At 37.5% G+C, this 17043-nt stretch overlaps 4 protein-coding genes across 7 annotated transcripts in view; 1 reads left to right on the top strand and 3 right to left on the bottom strand.

The window, feature by feature from the left end:
* LOC108555590 (tetratricopeptide repeat protein 14 homolog) overlaps positions 1-5935 on the bottom strand; it is a 9163-nt gene extending 3228 nt beyond the window's left edge. The window contains 11 exon segments of the mRNA XM_017911338.1: positions 20-129; positions 370-677; positions 754-1450; positions 1538-1729; positions 1828-1968; positions 4071-4285; positions 4389-4511; positions 4591-4667; positions 4757-4881; positions 4970-5167; positions 5807-5935. Coding sequence (XP_017766827.1) covers positions 20-129; positions 370-677; positions 754-1450; positions 1538-1729; positions 1828-1968; positions 4071-4285; positions 4389-4511; positions 4591-4667; positions 4757-4881; positions 4970-5130 — 2149 coding nt within the window. The 5' untranslated portion in view covers positions 5131-5167; positions 5807-5935.
* Positions 5936-6328: 393 nt separating this feature from the next.
* LOC108555398 (mannose-P-dolichol utilization defect 1 protein homolog) lies at positions 6329-8083 on the bottom strand. The gene is made up of 5 exons (XM_017911025.1): positions 7898-8083; positions 7246-7311; positions 6951-7083; positions 6659-6863; positions 6329-6571 (listed from the first exon to the last, which is right to left on the bottom strand). Exons 1-5 carry the CDS (start codon positions 7983-7985, stop codon positions 6329-6331), a joined length of 735 nt encoding a protein of 244 aa, XP_017766514.1. The 5' UTR covers positions 7986-8083.
* Positions 8084-9935: 1852 nt separating this feature from the next.
* On the top strand, positions 9936-15406 carry LOC108555397 (tubulin monoglycylase TTLL3). The gene is given in 15 exon segments (XM_017911024.1): positions 9936-10089; positions 10160-10345; positions 10419-10639; positions 10734-10861; positions 10950-11223; positions 11302-11515; positions 11608-11698; positions 12129-12299; positions 12365-12618; positions 12690-12886; positions 12972-13244; positions 13286-13495; positions 13564-13775; positions 14984-15023; positions 15068-15406. Coding segments are annotated over 15 exon segments (2964 nt in total).
* A 250-nt stretch (positions 15407-15656) lies between these two features.
* Arglu1 (Arginine and glutamate rich 1) overlaps positions 15657-17043 on the bottom strand; it is a 5996-nt gene continuing 4609 nt past the window's right edge. For all 4 annotated transcript variants that reach the window (XM_017911284.1, XM_017911285.1, XM_017911286.1 and 1 more), the window contains 2 exons: positions 16965-17043; positions 15657-16897 (listed from right to left, as the gene is read on the bottom strand). In XM_017911284.1, coding sequence (XP_017766773.1) covers positions 16733-16897; positions 16965-17043 — 244 coding nt within the window. In that variant the 3' untranslated portion in view covers positions 15657-16732. The remainder of the gene's footprint in view (positions 16898-16964) is intronic.

The raw sequence follows: 17043 nt of genomic DNA, 5'->3' as shown, positions 1-17043 counted from the left end.
TACGCCTTTGAAGCATCACCTCTTTCTCATTCCCTCTCTCTGCGCAGCTCTTCCTCTCTTCGTGAACTTTCAGCGAGCTTCTCCGCGTTGCTAAGAGGGGAAGCTATGTCATTATACTGAGCTACATACCTAGTAAATATAAAAACATAAATAAAATACGATAGGTTAAAACCCGCGTCTCCATTCATGTATCTTCAAAAAATTAGATTAACCACGGAAAACAAACTAAAGACACAAATTAAATGCCAATATTCGAAACAATGCCCATACTATTTTTATAAGACATTAATTACACACATAAAAATATTGTAAAAAAATAAATAACCGAAACAAAGAAGACGATCACGAACTGGCCATAAAGGTTCCAACCTTTTCAAAACAGCAGTCTCTTTCTCAACTTTTGCATAATACGCATTCAGTTTTGACTCCAATTGTTCTAAATCTGGCAATGAAGATTTTTTCAGGGCTTCTAAATCTCGTTCAAGTTTGTCCTTGTTTTTGCGCTTTTTCCTCTCCTCCTTCTTTTTCTTCTTCCTGCTTTTCTTGTCGTCCTTTTCTTTGTCTTTCCCTTTCTTTTCCTTTTTCTTCTTTTTCTTCATTTTCTCACTCTCCGAATGTTTCTTTTCCTTCTCTCTTTCTCTCTTCCATCTCGCAGTTTCCTCCAAGAACTTTCTTACCTGAATACATTAAAAGATCGGAATTTTTTAATTATAAAAATATTAAACTAAGTTAAAACAAATTTACGATTCTTACTTTGTCTTCATAGTCAGAGTCATCCTTCGTTTGTTCTAGAAATTTCCGCACTTTTATCTCGTAATCGTCCATCTTATCTCGAGTATTAGAACTATAAGACACCGGAGCGATTACATCGTGCGCAGCTGTAGTAGCAGCTGGTGGATTGTTGTATTGGGCCATACGCTTGCTAAGAGGTGAAAGTGAACCACGATGATCTTTCTTGTGTTTTCGCTTGCGACTGGGTGACCGGGAGGCTGATCGTGAACTTGCAGACGAAGAAGAACTGCTGGATTCAGAGCTGGAGGAACTCGAAGAACCACTTGATGACGAACTAGAACTCGAACTCCATCTTTGCCTTTTCTTTGAGCGCGACTTTCTTTCCTTCTTACGTTTTTTCTTTTCCTTCTTATTTTCACCGACGTCATTCTCAGTTTCGAAACTTTTAAATGTATCCAAAGGATTCAAAGAAGATGTCAATGTCTTAGATTTGATGTATTCAATAGAATTTCTAGCTTCCTCGTGAAATGGAGCAATCGCCAGGCAGTTCTCGTACGCCTTTTGTGCATCCTCGTACTTCTTTTCATCTTCGTAACTTCGACCTAGAGCAACGAGAGTTTCGGCCATGTATTTACGGGCATTTGTGTGAGTCTGATTCAACTTCAATGCTGTCTCAAAATCATCGATAGCTTTCTTGAAACTACCGCTGTTGGCATATCTGTAACAAAGAAAAGGAATACATATAAAACCAGTGCTATTTTAAATTATATATTTCATCTATACGAAAATAGAAGTAGTAACATACAATGCTCCACGTGCCACTAATCCTTCGACGTTTCGTGGGTCTACGGTAAGTGCCTTATTGAGACACTGGAAAGCTTCTGTGTGACGCCCAGCCTTGAAATGATCTATACCTTCAGCTACGCTTCGGAATGCCCATTTACTAGCCTGCGCCTGCCTTAATTCAGATGCATATTCATTGGGTGGAAATCTTTCTCTGTAAACAAAAAAAAGAAAAAAAAAAAAAAAAGGTGTTTCAGCATCGTGCAATAAGGTGATTTAATTGGTCATTGATGAAGAATAAAAATATTTTACCTTAAACCGACCATATTGGAATGGTTCTCTTGCCCGAGACCCATCAACTCGCAAAGATATCTAATGTTGTTCGGGTTGTTGAAGCCAGTACTATTCTCCAACATCGCTTCGTAAGACTGTCCTTTGTTGTCCATCGCTTTCCTATACCACAAAGAGAAACGACCAATTATCAAAATGCAAAAATCGTTTTGACCTCGGCCAAAAAGAGGATACCAAAGCTACTTCGTTAACGGTAAAACTAAAGACTTGATAATCATGACGACCGAATCTTCACAAATCCTGAATTCACTTCTTGACAGAGGTTTTTTTTTTCTTCCCCCCCTCCCCCCCCCCGACTTGATTATGTGTTTCCCCCTCAGTTTTATTTATTTATTTTTTTTTCCCCGACATCTCGTCGTCTTATATTTATGCATATTAATATGCATGTCCCTTATGCTGCTGCTCCTTGCACGTGTTAACGTACGGCGCACCCTTCATCGGTTTATTTATCCCTCGTAATGATTCATTTCTTCTCTTCGATCTACATGAATTATTCAACGATACGACACTAATGCCAAAGATGCTTCATAGCATAAAAGAGTTTCTTCCATTTGGAATTATATTATCAGACACCTCATGGTATTAGAGTCGATCAAAATCTACGTTTGTACCGTTAACAAGCAGCAGGGGTCCGAAACGGGGATACATTGCAGAAAGTTCGGTAAGTTTCCTTTATTACCAGATTATTTCTTACGTATAAATTTACAATGGTACACAACCTCATTATTATGTAAACTCGTCTCTCACCTTTCATGTACCGCTAAGACGTATATTTCTAGTATTTTGTATCATGTTTGTAATCAGAGGATTTCTCAACACAAAAGCACACAGCCTATCATCAATCGACGGTGGTTTGGTTTTTATAAGTTTTTGGTGCGATAAAATAAATTGCATAGCCCTAGGATAGGTTGGGAGCCACGCCTGAGTATATTTTATCTTCCAAGTTGACCAAAAAAATTTTTTTTTTATATGTAGTAGTACTGTCGCCTGTTTTGCATTTTGTGGTGTCAATTCAAACATGACATCATATTTTTTATATTTTTTATTTGTCAATTTAAGCTGTAAGTTTAAATGAGGCATTATTATGACAAGGCGCGATTCTTTTGAGGCTTAAAGGTAAAGGTTCGGGCGATTAAGATTTTAGTTATTTGGTCTCTGCTTTAACTTCATGAAAAATGTAAAAAGCCTAATTCCACTTCGCAATGTGATACACCGAGACATTCACCGAAAGCGTGCTAATATACTATGCACTTTAATTGTGCATTAAATTCGAATAAAAAAATTGTTCAATACGTACAAATATTTTGATGAAATGTTTGAAAAATTACATCTTTTAAACACTTTATTATTTACTTATTTTATTATATGACTATAATAAGAGACCAAACAACAGTAAATCATCATTATACCTACCGTCTGCAGCACTCACTCTGACCACCCAAGGCTCAACATCTCATACTGGAAATGCAACCTCAAAAGACATTGATGTCATTTGGCGCCATTGTTTGGCTGGTGCTTTGAGAGTAACATATCACAAACGTAGATAGAATATTGTGCGCAACAGAGCCATGTCAACCAATGCTCAAGGTTTGAATCATTTGTATCACATTATAAATTCATCATCATACTGACTATCAACTTTTTACGTTACTGAGAGTGTCTGGCACCTAAATTCATAAAAACGTGTAAGAGGAATCAAATCTAATTTACCTTGTTTTGTTAGTATCACAGTGCGTCTGTTAAATCTCAACTTCTCTTGGCCACCATTTTCCTTACCTTCTTTTTTAACGAAAAATATTAAACAAAATACTAAAGATGCAAATCTGTACTGTCGCGTATTATGCAAGTTATAAATAAGATAACTACATTGTCGATAGAAGATGCATTTCAACCACGATCGAAACTGTAACATCGATCCTAAATTCGAGACTACCACTGTCAGAAAAAATTCCCCCTGCCTTCTGTTAGTGCACAAGTGCTCTCAAGGTATATCGCAATAAGCAAATTATCAAAGAACGATTCATAATTCAAATCAAAATTTTGAATTAAAAGTGCTACTGATGCATCACAAGACACTTTTACCATTTATATCGTGTGTACAAAAAATCTCCTATAGTGATATACATGTCAGTTTACAAGAGTTAGTGAAGCATTATTATAAATACAAGGAGTAAATGTACTTATCCAGATTTCTTATTACTTACTTATAAGCTTCTGGAAGATCATCAGAATGGATAAGTCCCATAGGTGGGTGTGGTGCTTGCCCTTCACGAGCAGGTACGTTCATAACTGCAACAACGCGCTCGGCTTCAACGTTAACTTCACTGACTACGACGCAGATGAGATCATTTGCCATGTAGCTTCTTGTTACACCTTTCTTGTCCACCGCCGGCACTGTGGCCGTGTTCAATATTAGAGCCTATTCATCGACAAAATCGCATTAAAAAATGACTTAGCAAAAAGAAAAAAAAAAAAAAAAAAGAAAAAGAAACTTGTTATAGATAATGAAAGGTTCAATGTACCTTAACTCCTAAGTCAGTAACAACTCTGGGGCAATCGCTGCAGTTGCAAAGTACCTTCAGGAGAAGACCAACAGCACTTTTACCCATCACTTGCGCGTAAATAACATCTCCAATGACCAAACACTAAAGAAAAATATTTTATCACAACTTAATAATCCAACTATTTATTTGAATATAAATCATTAAAATAATGAATAATTACCTCCAAAAAGTTACGTATACGTTGAGATTTCTCCATGGTGACAAACGTATCAAGGCCTGGCATTGTTGCATAAAATTCTGAAACAATACATGATTAACAGATTAGTTGCACAATATTGCGCAATATGTGGAAAGTTCTAGTACTGCAATAAAATGAGAAAACGTACCTTCATCTCCTAATTCTTGCTTGAGAGGATCAACTGTTTTCTCCAAATTTGATTTATCATACAGGGCATCTGCTTTCTTTGCAAGGAACTGCTGTAGCTTTAGCCTTTTTCCTCTATCACCAAAACTGTTATAGAAAAAGGTAAGAAGTTTTAATATACAAAATACTTAGAAATGTTTTACAACATTATTTGAAAACATTGTAAATTGTATACCTCAGTGTCTTTTGACGCTGTTGATAGATTTCAAAATTTGGTTCCTTGAGATTGAGCATGACCAGCTCATTCTCGTTGCGTTCTCCCTCCCACACTTTCTGCAACTGTTGACCATGGTAGTTCAATGCTTGCGCCACAAGGCGGGCATCCATTGATTCCATTTTGATTCAGTACTGCAAGCAACCTAGTCCTGCAATACTATGAAAATCGGCGAATTCGTAATGTTTTCTCTTTTTTCTTCAACATCCAAGATTTATTCAAATATAGATAAAATTTTTAGTAGCTGCCTCTGACCGACTGCCCGAAAGTGGCATGCAAAAAAAGACATCATCCAACGGCCAAGGACACGTGTTTGTAACTGATAAACCGCTCTCCACGGTGATATCCAGAATATTCTGGTATTGCAATCGTCTAAGGATCGGTCGAATGCTAGCGGTAAAAACGTATCGGTTTTTGTATGGTTTCGTCGACCGTAAATTGTACCTCCAAAAGGGAATGGTATTCTGCGCAAGAACGCGCTCAGACAAAGCGAATTACCAAGAACCGGTTCCCTGAACAATTTACCTGTAGCTGTTGATATTCCTCTGGCGAATCGTACAAACAATATAACAGAATAAATCTGTAGAATATTCGTTTACTCAAGAAAAACGCTTACATAGGAGGAAAGGCGCGTTATATTGATTTATCGATAACAAGATGGTCGTCGGGTAGCCGGATTGCGAAGGCTGATGGCGCCATGACGCTTCCAATGGCCCTCTTTTATTCCAAACTCATCCACGCCCATTTTTTTCATGGGCATGCCAGACTGGCCAAAAAAGAACCCGGATTATTACTCACCGTTGCTCCCTTATTATCGTCCGACGATTTGTTAACGTGTTTTCCAACTATATCACGGCTCGCTACGTAACATTATCGAGGATTAAACAACTGCGCGCCTGTATTTCACCATACGCTGCACAAGTCACGATTGCGACAAAACCGGAAACGACAGACTTGGAAACGCCTGCGTAAATCTCTTTTCCCCTTCTCTTCTTACACAGAAAGCATACTATACATCACTTCCGGTTTGGCGGCAAATTTAAGTTGACATGACTTTCCACAATTGAAATTTAACCTTTATTAAAATAATTCAATTGTCTGTTATAAAACTTGCATTAAATTTAAAACTGTTTATATACATATTTTGTAAATAACAACAAATAAGATTTTTATAGTATTTTTATTTCCATATTTTCTTCAGATTCCATGATTTGTATCAAATATTTTAAATTATTTTCATCCTAATTGTCATATGTGTAATTATGTTTTAGAGAAATTGAGGAATAATAATATCGAAATGTTTGAAATATAATTATTTACTTATTGAACCTTTTTTGTCATAACATTGCTCTTTGTATCTACATTCCAATAATACAAAATTTGAGCAGCTATTATAGCATTTGCAGTAGTGGAACATATATACATTATTATCATTGTCATATCTCCTGTTTCTTGAATAGAAGTGAATATTCTTGCCAGAGATCCAAAGAATAACATAAAACCGGTTATTGCTGATAGCTGACCTGTACTTCCATTGGAATAATTTGTATACGCTTGCATTAACTGAAATCAGCATAAAATTGTAACTCTTCAACGAGTTTACACTCGCTATATAATTGTATGTTACATGTATATATAAATATATCGTACCCTACTGATGAGAATAATGGGTATAACCATTGCTTGACAAACCCACAAAACCTTCACAGGGGTCAACCCACTGGTGGCAGCAGATACCACAGCTAAATAAGCAGCAAGAAACGCAGTTGCTTGAATTGTATTACCACTAAAATGCATGATTAAAATAGCAATTGCTAAAGTTTGCAATCCTAGGAAAACTCCATCACCCCATGCACTGGAACATGTATTCATTGATTCATTGATTATTCATAACATATAAAATATATAATATCAAAATTATTTGTGTCTGTAATGATATTACCTAAATGGGAAACCACTAACAAAACTGTAGGACACCATTGAAGTGATGGAAAATAAATCCAATAACACACTGTAGACATTGATGCCTTCTACACTTTTGCTTTTAAGAATTTTTATAATTTGTGGTACCTTAACTATAACAAAGAAATTAATATAAAATAAATAATCTTACATATGAAATTAACTTTATAAATAATTATTTCATAGACAAATAGCGTATAAAGATAATTTTATTTCAGAAAATAGAGTGTATAAAAAGGTAATTACAAAGGTTATTTAAAAATAAACTTTCTAACCGAGTAGAGATCCAATGATGATGCCGAAGCCTAATGCTGTACTTAACGTCGATTTAAAGCATCCAACTGAAACATGTTCAAGATTTTCACGTTTTACTGGTAGTGATTCATATCTTCTGTAGAAAAAATTCATGTTAGCTTATATAAAAAAATTAATTTCAATCGTCACGAAAAAATAATAACTTCGAATTTTATCGGGAGAAAAAATTGAATATCATCGTGCGCTCGCTATATCCCAAAATTCGATTGTTTCTTCGATGCACAGAATTTTACACAGAATTAAAATATAAGGAAATTACCTATGTCTTTTAAAAATTAAAGAAAAGTGAAGGGTTTATATCTATAACAACTATGTCGTTAGCTGTAGCCTATATAGTCTATAGCTTTTATTTATAGTTTAATCATTATAATCATATTTAAATTCGTAAAGGCTAAAGAGATAAATCAAAAAATTATAAATTTCATAGTAAATTCAAATTGAAAGACATTACGATACATAAACCAGAAGTTTTATTTCTGAAACCAGTTTTATCTTTCTACTTTATATCGTACATTCACAATGGTCACGTGATCCTGATAACAATTCGTTATACGTGTCCAAATAAATTTTATCATGATTTTACGATTCAAACTATGCTTTTCTCGTACTTACCATGAAAGAAATTTAATTCGTCCAAATACTCTTTCATACATTCTTCCGTAAATAATAAAAGAACAATATTCCTTATTAACTCTTCCATGCTGATTGCACGTACATTCAGTCCCCTAATGGAATGTAAAAACTAGTTACTTTTAGTTAAATAATAGCGTTGAGGTTAACAGAGGTTAACGGTACGGCAGACTTTTATACCGACTGATAAATTGTCGCAGTCCCCCCATTTATCGATCCACCGTATGGCGCGCAATTTTTGAACTACTACTTGCGTGTTCCTATCAGTAAGAGTAACTTTCACTTAATTATTCTGAGAATACATTTTTCCCCATTTTCCAGCTGTTTCCAAGCCATTTATTCATATTGACGACACGTTAATGTCTTTTCAAATTACCGAATACTAACGCTTCTTAAGTTCTAAGGATAAAATAATTCGATCAACTTCATTTCTCGACATTTTCATATACTTCCTGTCATCGACAGTGACATGTTTATCCTTCGGATCATTCGTTTTTTCGGAGTTCGTCTGTATTTTCTACCCTTCTTAATATTCCAGTAAGAATTACTCCAACGTATAACCGTACCCTGCTCCTTGCGAATGCAGTTGTACAGCTGTATTCTATGATTTCCCACAATATATATCGCACTATATCTAATGGTAAGAAATCAAAGATTATTTATAGCAATAAGAAAATCACGAAAAGAACCAAGGGAAAGTAACGTTTATCTGACATATTCACGTCGTAGATTCATGGTTTCTCTGAGATACTCGTTATCTTATAGGCTGTAATTCTTTGACGTTGCTCTTATCACACGCGACGATCGACCCAGCCGGAAGTCCGATAACAGAAGCGCGTAAGGATCGACCGAATTCCAAAATAGTACCACGTGCTGCATATATTTTGCCGAATTATCAGCGTGAAATCGAACTCGGGCAATTAGCGATAGCAGGTCGAAGTGATTCGCCAGGTCGCCTCTTCACGCGAACCAAGATGCACTCGCATAAGTGGGTCAGAGCTTGTAGAACAGGAGTGGTTAGGGCAACCCACGCGATAGCTTCTGCTTCTTTACCTGCATTTGATGGTCGTGAAGTTCCGCAGGGGTGCCTGGTACGCTCCTCCTATTCCAACAACCCCCTCCTACTCATTCTGACTGTTTTTACCCACTCTGAACTTCGATTACGTAACCCATTAACGCCATGTTTGAAATTTCGAAAACTGCACGATATTCGAGGTAATGCCAAATTTCGTTGCAAATAAATTCGATATTTCAGAGTTACGAGCTTCATCGATCTATTTCTCGGGAGCAAAATAATTTGAGAGGGTATGATTCGTTTTATTCGGGATCTTTAAAGATTTCGAATGGTCATTTTTGTCGGTCAGCTGATTCTTTATTCTCGAATGATTCTTCCATGTTTGCGAATTTTGTAATGTGACATGCGATCATAGCTCGAGGAGGACACAGTCATGCGATCTTATCCAATCCGCCGAATAGTTGGGGTGGTTTAAAACGCTTTCAGAGCGCACGCCTACGGAATTCTAGATTCTGAACACATACCTCGTGTCTGTCGTCGATGACGTTCAGTCAGAGTCTTGCTTCCGTCTCGTTGATTCTGCACAATAACTCGCTGTTACATGTATCCCGTGGAATGTCATCTCTAATAATGCAACATCGAAGATATTCCTTTTCTCGGCATTTTCGATTTGAATCATTAATTATTAATTAGAAGCAAGAAATAATTCATTTGAATTTGAATAGAAGAATGTTGATGGAACGTCGAAGATTCAACAGGTACTGGAAGTGATTTAACTCGAATGTACAGGGTGTTAACGTAGTTTCCCCTTGCAATGAAATATTCTATTCTTTCTAACACTGTTTTAATAACCATTGTTGAATCTTGCAAGCTGATCCAGGATAAAATAACGTTGACCACTTCGGACCTATCCTTCCTCCAACAAATCCCACTGCGATGAAGCAAAATTGAAGACTAACGGAGCGCATCGGTGCAGAAGAAGTTATAAGCCTGCAAGTGCACTACATGAGAGCGAACGATGAGGCACCATCGAATTTGGAGCCGACCAGCACGGATAAAGCGGACAAGAATGAAGAACAGCAACCCGAGGATGAATCTCTAGACTCTAATGCGAGACCAAACCCAGACGCTGCTATATCGGACACAAAAGTAATCCAAGGTGCGATGTAAAGCCGGCTTTTCAACATATGTTCGTTATCGCATATTTTAACGTTGTTTGTATCGCATAGAGAAAGTTCAACTTGGTTTGGAACTTCCACCGACGTTGCACGAGCGATTTATGAGAATCAAGGAAATAGTGAAATGTGCCATAGCTGCGCATCACACGTTTATGATTTACGGTAGGACTCGAGTGATTCGCGAATCCCTGTTAAAGCGAGGATGGTGCGAAAAATTCTTCAGGAAAAATACTAATGGTACCCCGATCGCTTCGTGTACTTTCCGAACAGCGTACCCTCTATTTGCCACTGTATAGATTAACTTTCTTAGGCGAACATCATTTCAACGTGGATGCAAGTCCCGTGATATTGTTAGCTGGTATCGGAGATTTGAAGGATCAACAAGGTGAACGGCAACTGATCTCCAGGATGCTCACTAATCACACGGTGGATTTCCTCTGGAACACCGGATCAGAATGGCCCGGCTGGCCAGCACAGGAGAACAAAACAACGATTTTTAACAGATACTGCCGTGCAGGATTCACCTCGAAGGTATCTAAAGCGGCATCGGTTAATTTCTTCCAGTCGTATGAGACACGCATTGAACGAGGATAATATATGCTTGTAAGAAAATCGATTACCTCAGGTGGGCTTATGTTCGAACGTCAGACAAATGCACTGGTATTACGAGGCTGGAGTGGCAAATACCCTTTTTCCACGTTGCTATAATTTATGTCAAGGCGATCAGATGCACGCTTTCATAGAAGATTTTCGGTGAACCATATCTGCTATTCGCATAAACCTTCCAGACTGTTTCTCTACACCTTTCACTTGTACCTTCTCCATTTCGTTCTCTTTGTAGATTCACGGCATGTTTGAGTCTTTTAAAATGGCTAGTTGACAAGATCAACAACGAAGGTGAAAATGCAGTTAGATCACCGACTGGCACGGTGCCTTTGAAGGCGCTAGAGTTCGCAATTAAACGAGGCAGCGATTATATCAGTGCACAATCGCACGAGGATATCGATCAAGAGGTCGAAAGGGTTTGGGCGCATCAATGGGATCAGTTTATTAATTGGTACTACCAGATCATTCACGGTCAAGCCCTTTTCGTTCGAAACAATGTACCATTTCAAGTAAGATTATTCATTTTCGATCGACTCGCTGACAAGTAACGTCATGGGAACTATATTAATTTAGCACGGTGTGAACAGAAATTCTTCTTGGCGTCGAAGCATATTTTGAAAAAGATCAAGAAGTACTGGCCACAAATTGACATGGACGGCGTGATGAATGTGTGGATTATGAAACCAGGAAATAAAAGTCGTGGTCGAGGAATCGTTCTCTTAAACAAATTGGAAGACGTCATGGCGAAGATGAATCCGTCGAATAAATCCGACACTCGTTATGTCATACAGAAATACATCGGTAATCGATATTTTAATCCTTCAAAGTACCGATTAATTTGTTAGGGTACGAATGGAGATATTTTTGAGCAAACGATATCTTTTCTTTCATAGAACGTCCATTGCTGATACATAATACCAAATTTGACATTAGACAGTGGTTTATTATTACCTGTGCCCAGCCGCTAACTCTTTGGATATACAAGTAAACTTCGAACTATAATTATCGTGCATATATCGTAGTTGGATAAGTACAGGTATAGATAAATTGAAACAATTTCTGTTTCGTGTCACGTTATCTCGTGTTTATAAATATCTGGGTCGTTTAATTATCGTGCGCAAGGGGCATTCGCTGCAATTATCGTCAATGTGTATCTGAAATAGTTTGCAATCTTGAAGGACGCTACTTGTTGGCATACATTTAGAACTACAGCTGGATAATTCGTTCGTTTCCAACAAGGCATCCTCAGTAAATTACCAGCCATAAATTCACTCCCCTGTATCATCGATCTCTTCTAACCCAATTTGCTGGTCCTGCTATCGTATTCATCGACTAATATTTTCGGCATGCAATTCATACGAGGAACACGATACATCGAAGAAAGGTGTAGCAATATAGTATCCTCTGTTTGCAGAGAAAGTTATCTCCGATTTTGCTCCCAGAAATTCAGTCTGACAGACTTTCACGAGTCTATTCATCTGTGCAATCACGCGATCCAGTGCAAGTACACGAATTGTGGCGATAGAAATGCTGCGTTGCCTTCAGATAACATGTGGGATGCCACGACCTTCAAAGAGTTTCTCAAGTATGATACACTTTGATTCAGTCACGTGATCAGGTCGAAATTTGCAACTAACGAAACTCCGACAGATCTCAAGGGCACGACAAAGCGTGGGACGATATAATTTATCCTGGGATGAAGCAAGGTTTGGTCGGTTCTTTGTTAGCTAGCCAGGAAGCCATGGATCGACGAAAAAATAGTTTCGAACTGTACGGCGCTGACTTTATGGTTATGGATGATTTTTCTGTCTGGTTGATCGAGATCAATAGCCATCCCGATATGAGCTATTCGAGTAAAGTTACGACGCGCCTGTGCAGGCAAGTTCTCGAGGACACCATAAAAGGTGCTTGGGACTTTTCGCTTCTTTCTTCCAGTGCTAAATCTGTTTTTCTTATTCTTCGTGGGATCTTACAGTAATCGTAGATTACCGGGAAGACAAGAACGCGGATACAGGACACTTCGAACTCGCTTACAAGCAAAGAATGCCCAGCTGTCAACCATATTTAGGTGCAGCCCTGTCTCTTCAAGGAACCAGGATAACCACTTGTGGAAAGAAACCCGCTTTGAACAATCAAGACTCAAAAGTTAGCCTCGTTTCCAAGTCCCCAATGGTAGGCATCAAGGAAATATTAGAAATAGTTTTCGAATTTTGTTAGCCATACCGTATCAACTTGCTTACTGTCAACTTATTCGTAGACCTGCTTAACGAAGAAAAAATCTACTGTGCATAATCAGATTGGTCCAGTGATCGTTGATTTGATCGAGGAATTAGAAATACAGCTCGATCAGGAATTTTATGCTTATTACAAAGTAGATTCGCCTAAACTGAGGCAAGCACTGCCATCGACTGCACCAGCTAAACCCTTAATAACTGCTGTGCTGATCGATAAACAGGAATCTACTGTAAAAAGTGCACCTCTGCTTGGTCAGATTGATAATGTTAAAGCAAAATCTCCTACATCGACTCACGTACGTATTACCATCGTGAAATTCTTTCGTTATTTTGTTAGAGAAAGAATCATAAGGAAGAAATTGGAAATATTTAGAAACATTTAGCACGTTCGCCGAGAAAATCGCATACTTTCGCTGGGACAGTTAGCAGCAAAACGGAATCATCTCCAGTCAGGCAATCTTTGGTTTCTAAAATTATGGCCTTTCAGAAACAGTCTACGAAGCTGGCTCCAAAAGTTGAAAAACCTTCGAGACAAAACAACGACAAGGTGGAAATACTTTTAGAATTTTTCTTTCTATTTTATTTCCAATAATATCTTTTTCTCGCGTGTGTCAGATTATGAAGACAGCGGTACGGGATGCCATTAAAAAGTATAAAACTAACACTGCTCTCGCGGCTGTTCCTTCGGAAACACCTACATTGCCGGCTCTCCTGCCAACAACGAACAAAGTTGGCCGAGCAGTCATGGTAAAAACTAAAAATCGTAATGTCCCGAAAAAATATCCCCGACAGAAAAAGAACAAGGTTTTGTCAGACATCACGGATATGTATGCCGTTGGTCTGAGGCTGACCAAGTGACAAGTAAATAGGATCTTCGTAACTTGCACTCGTTACTTTCAATCACTGTTAACCTGTGGAGTCTATATTTCAACTGTACTTGTAAATGATCAATAAAAAATTACACTACCGATCGTTAAGACCTTTCGATTTTTTATTCTCTGCATAAAATACTGAAACAAAATCAAATCAAACTCTCCCAATCGAGGAATCATGATTTGACACACGCACATAAATTAACCAACATCAATGGCAACTTGAAAGAAATTCAAAATTATACGTACAGCAGTCAAACAAATGGAGATCATCGTTCACCACAAATTTCCTTATAAATTTAATGATCGGCTGTAAGAATATTAAACGATACATGTTCTTTTTCTCTATACTCGTCACATGGGATGGAGTGCGTCGAATCATCTTGGAACTCTGGAGACACTACATCCGTGGAGAAGTCTCTGAATAATTGTGAAGACATTGATCGTACCCTCGTTAAGGATGATAATTTCCAATGCACATTCTTCCGACAACCTAAACGTAAATTTGTGGTACGTAACTTTTTAAAGGTTAATCGCTCTTTTTCCCCCAATTAAATTTCTTTAATCGTACCTCGACAGCAGAGTAACGACACTTCGCAGCTGTCAGATAAAAATTCGATATCGTTCAATTTATCCGACACTTGCACCGATTCTGAAAGCGAGTTTGACGAACCGCTGAACGCATTATCGTGTTTCCAAACACCTTCAATGACTTCCAGTCACCTGTACACGAACAACGATCAAATTTCGAAGCCTAACGAAAAAGCACTCGATGCACCGAGAGTAACATTTGATCGAACGTTACACGTTCACTCGGACAGAACCACAAAATCCTGTTTGAGGAAACGATCGATACGAAGGGAAAACAAGCATGATTTTACGCAATTCGCACTGTCAACGAAAAACAGAAACTGCTTAAAACAGAGAAATGATCCGAAGAGTAAAAAGTACTGCGTGAGATTCTGCACATCACGATTTCCTGGAAAATATGAAAATCAAATAGCATTAAAGGACAAAGCAGCTCTCGAGGAATATATGAAGAATAAGGGGAACGTGCATTCAGGTAGGTATTTTATGAAAATTTTTGTTCCTTTTTGCAACGAGAATGAGACATGCGTTTGATTTATTTTATAGACAAGCGAACTACTTTCCATGGTATCAAGAGATCCTACGATTTCACGAATATCGTACAGAATGACGAAGGTACTCGTAAGAAGAAAAAGCTGGTCGAAAATAAAATCGTGAAGAACAAACGTTTATTAAAATCTATAAAAGAAGTAATCCGTGAAATGAGCGAGCAAGAAGATACGCTTCAATTGGTCTTGGACTCGGTCCAAAGTATCAAGCCACAAAACAAAATTGCGAAGATCGATCTGACGAAAATAGGAGAACATGAAGTGCAAGTCCAGGAGCCAAAAAAGATTACCAACAATTGTGCACCTAAGGCCGAAATACAAAGGCCAATCTTTAAAAAGCCCGAAATTGAAAAGCTGTTGGACGAATCTATGAGTAAAGCCACGCAGAAGTATAAAACATGCAGGAATACGTGGGACAGTATAAAGAAGGAGCAATTCATGGAAGCTTAACAGAGAAATTTGTTTTATTCTGGATCGTGAATATTGAAGAATATCGAGGCACATTTATCGACTGCCAATATCGTCAGTAAATAGTGTCAATTTTTGGAAGTCGTGGTAAAGCTCTATTTTCAGCGCAAAATTCTCCCCAAAAATCATAAATAATAAAATAATAAAAGCCCCTTCTCTAAAAAATATCCGGACACCGTGGACCAATAGGATGACGAAGAATAAAATTGAAGGAGAAAACGATTTAATAAAAACGTGTTTATTTTACAAGTAACAATGTTGTGGGTATACAATCCTATATGAACAGATGTTTTTCTCGTTATATTAATACACATCTATACACGATTGCGTACAAGATATACTTGTTCATGGCTGCATTCATACGTTTTGACACGTACAAAATAATCCATTCAACATGTCATTTGTCTTTTCATTGGCATTATTTTTACTTTAATTTTGATTAGAAAAGAACAGTTTTACTTTACTTTTCTTTTACTGACAGAACAAATTCTGTCCAAACTCTAGACATATGCACAATCCATAACGTTTCGGTTTAACGTACTAGAAAAAAAAAAAAAACTAGCTCTCCTGTTACTATCTCCTCGTAACTGATTTGTGTATTAAGTGCTACAGATGCACAATAGTTATCTATTCTTGTAGAAAATTCATTTATGCACTTGTGTTTAATTACAAAATCTATTTGGTCGTGTTCATAATGTGACCGTCTGAAAATTACCAACTGCCATCGAGTTTGAAAACGCGAATGCTTTAAATATGATTCTTGTTTCATTATATCTAACTGAAATAAAATTATTTTCTGTATAATACAATTATGAAGAAACGGCATTGTATAAACTGCATCTGCAATTTGTAGAACACACCTAACTAGGCTAGACCACACTTTCGTCAAACAGATCAAGCAAACCTGTACAGATTTTTATCGCTATTACGTAAAAAAATTTACAACTTGTACGTGGATTATGTGGATTATGTTCCTGCATAAAAGAAGTGCTTTTCTGTATTGACATCGGTGTAGTCTCGAGCAAGTAAGATCCCATCTGTATCGGGCTTCGAAATCTGGCAAGTATAGAATTAATTATTCAATTCTGACGTACGTGTGATCATCACAATCAAATAAAACAATTCAACATTGCCGGATTTCGATGGTTATCGCAAATACATTCGGGTGAGCTTTGGATCTTGTTGCTGCATAATTTATGTACATATGTACGCGCAGCTAATGATGAATGTTCTTGCGGAATATGAATGATTCCAAAACCGACAAGATGTATAAATATCACATGTAAAACTGCACGAAATGAGACAGACTCACGTAACTGGCTTTAGCGTAAAGGACAATTTAGGCCTCGAGTTGTTCTTCCCGAGGATTTTCTTTTGTTCCTCTTTAACACGTTTTTCATGTTCTTTCCTCATTCTTTGCCTTTCTTCTTCCATCAAACGTTGTTGTTCGACCATGGCCAATCTTTCCTCAGCCTAACGAAAGAAAGACTCTTGTCAGATCAGCAGCTCAGTTCATCCACGACTTTGTATAAAGACCTACCAGTTTCTTCTGAGCTTCCTCTATTTTTCTGTTGTTCTCCTCCATGATCCTCTCTAGTTCCTCGCGCTTCTTCCGCTCT

The sequence above is a fragment of the Eufriesea mexicana genome, unplaced genomic scaffold, assembly GCF_001483705.2.
Source record: "Eufriesea mexicana isolate 0111107269 unplaced genomic scaffold, ASM148370v2 scaffold124, whole genome shotgun sequence".
Classification (NCBI taxonomy): domain Eukaryota; kingdom Metazoa; phylum Arthropoda; class Insecta; order Hymenoptera; family Apidae; genus Eufriesea; species Eufriesea mexicana.
The sequence above is the reverse complement of the archived record's forward strand: the minus strand, read 5'-3'. Positions and strand labels throughout refer to the sequence as shown.

Coding starts and splice junctions, on each gene's coding strand:
- LOC108555398 (XM_017911025.1), bottom strand. CDS start 7,985: ATGGAAGAGTTAATAAGGAATATTGTTCTTTTATTATTTACGGAAGAA. Junction 7,312..7,897: donor CGAATTAAATTTCTTTCATG/GTAAGTACGAGA, acceptor AACATGTTTCAG/TTGGATGCTTTAAATCGACG. Junction 6,864..6,950: donor GTTAGTGGTTTCCCATTTAG/GTAATATCATTA, acceptor TACATGTTCCAG/TGCATGGGGTGATGGAGTTT.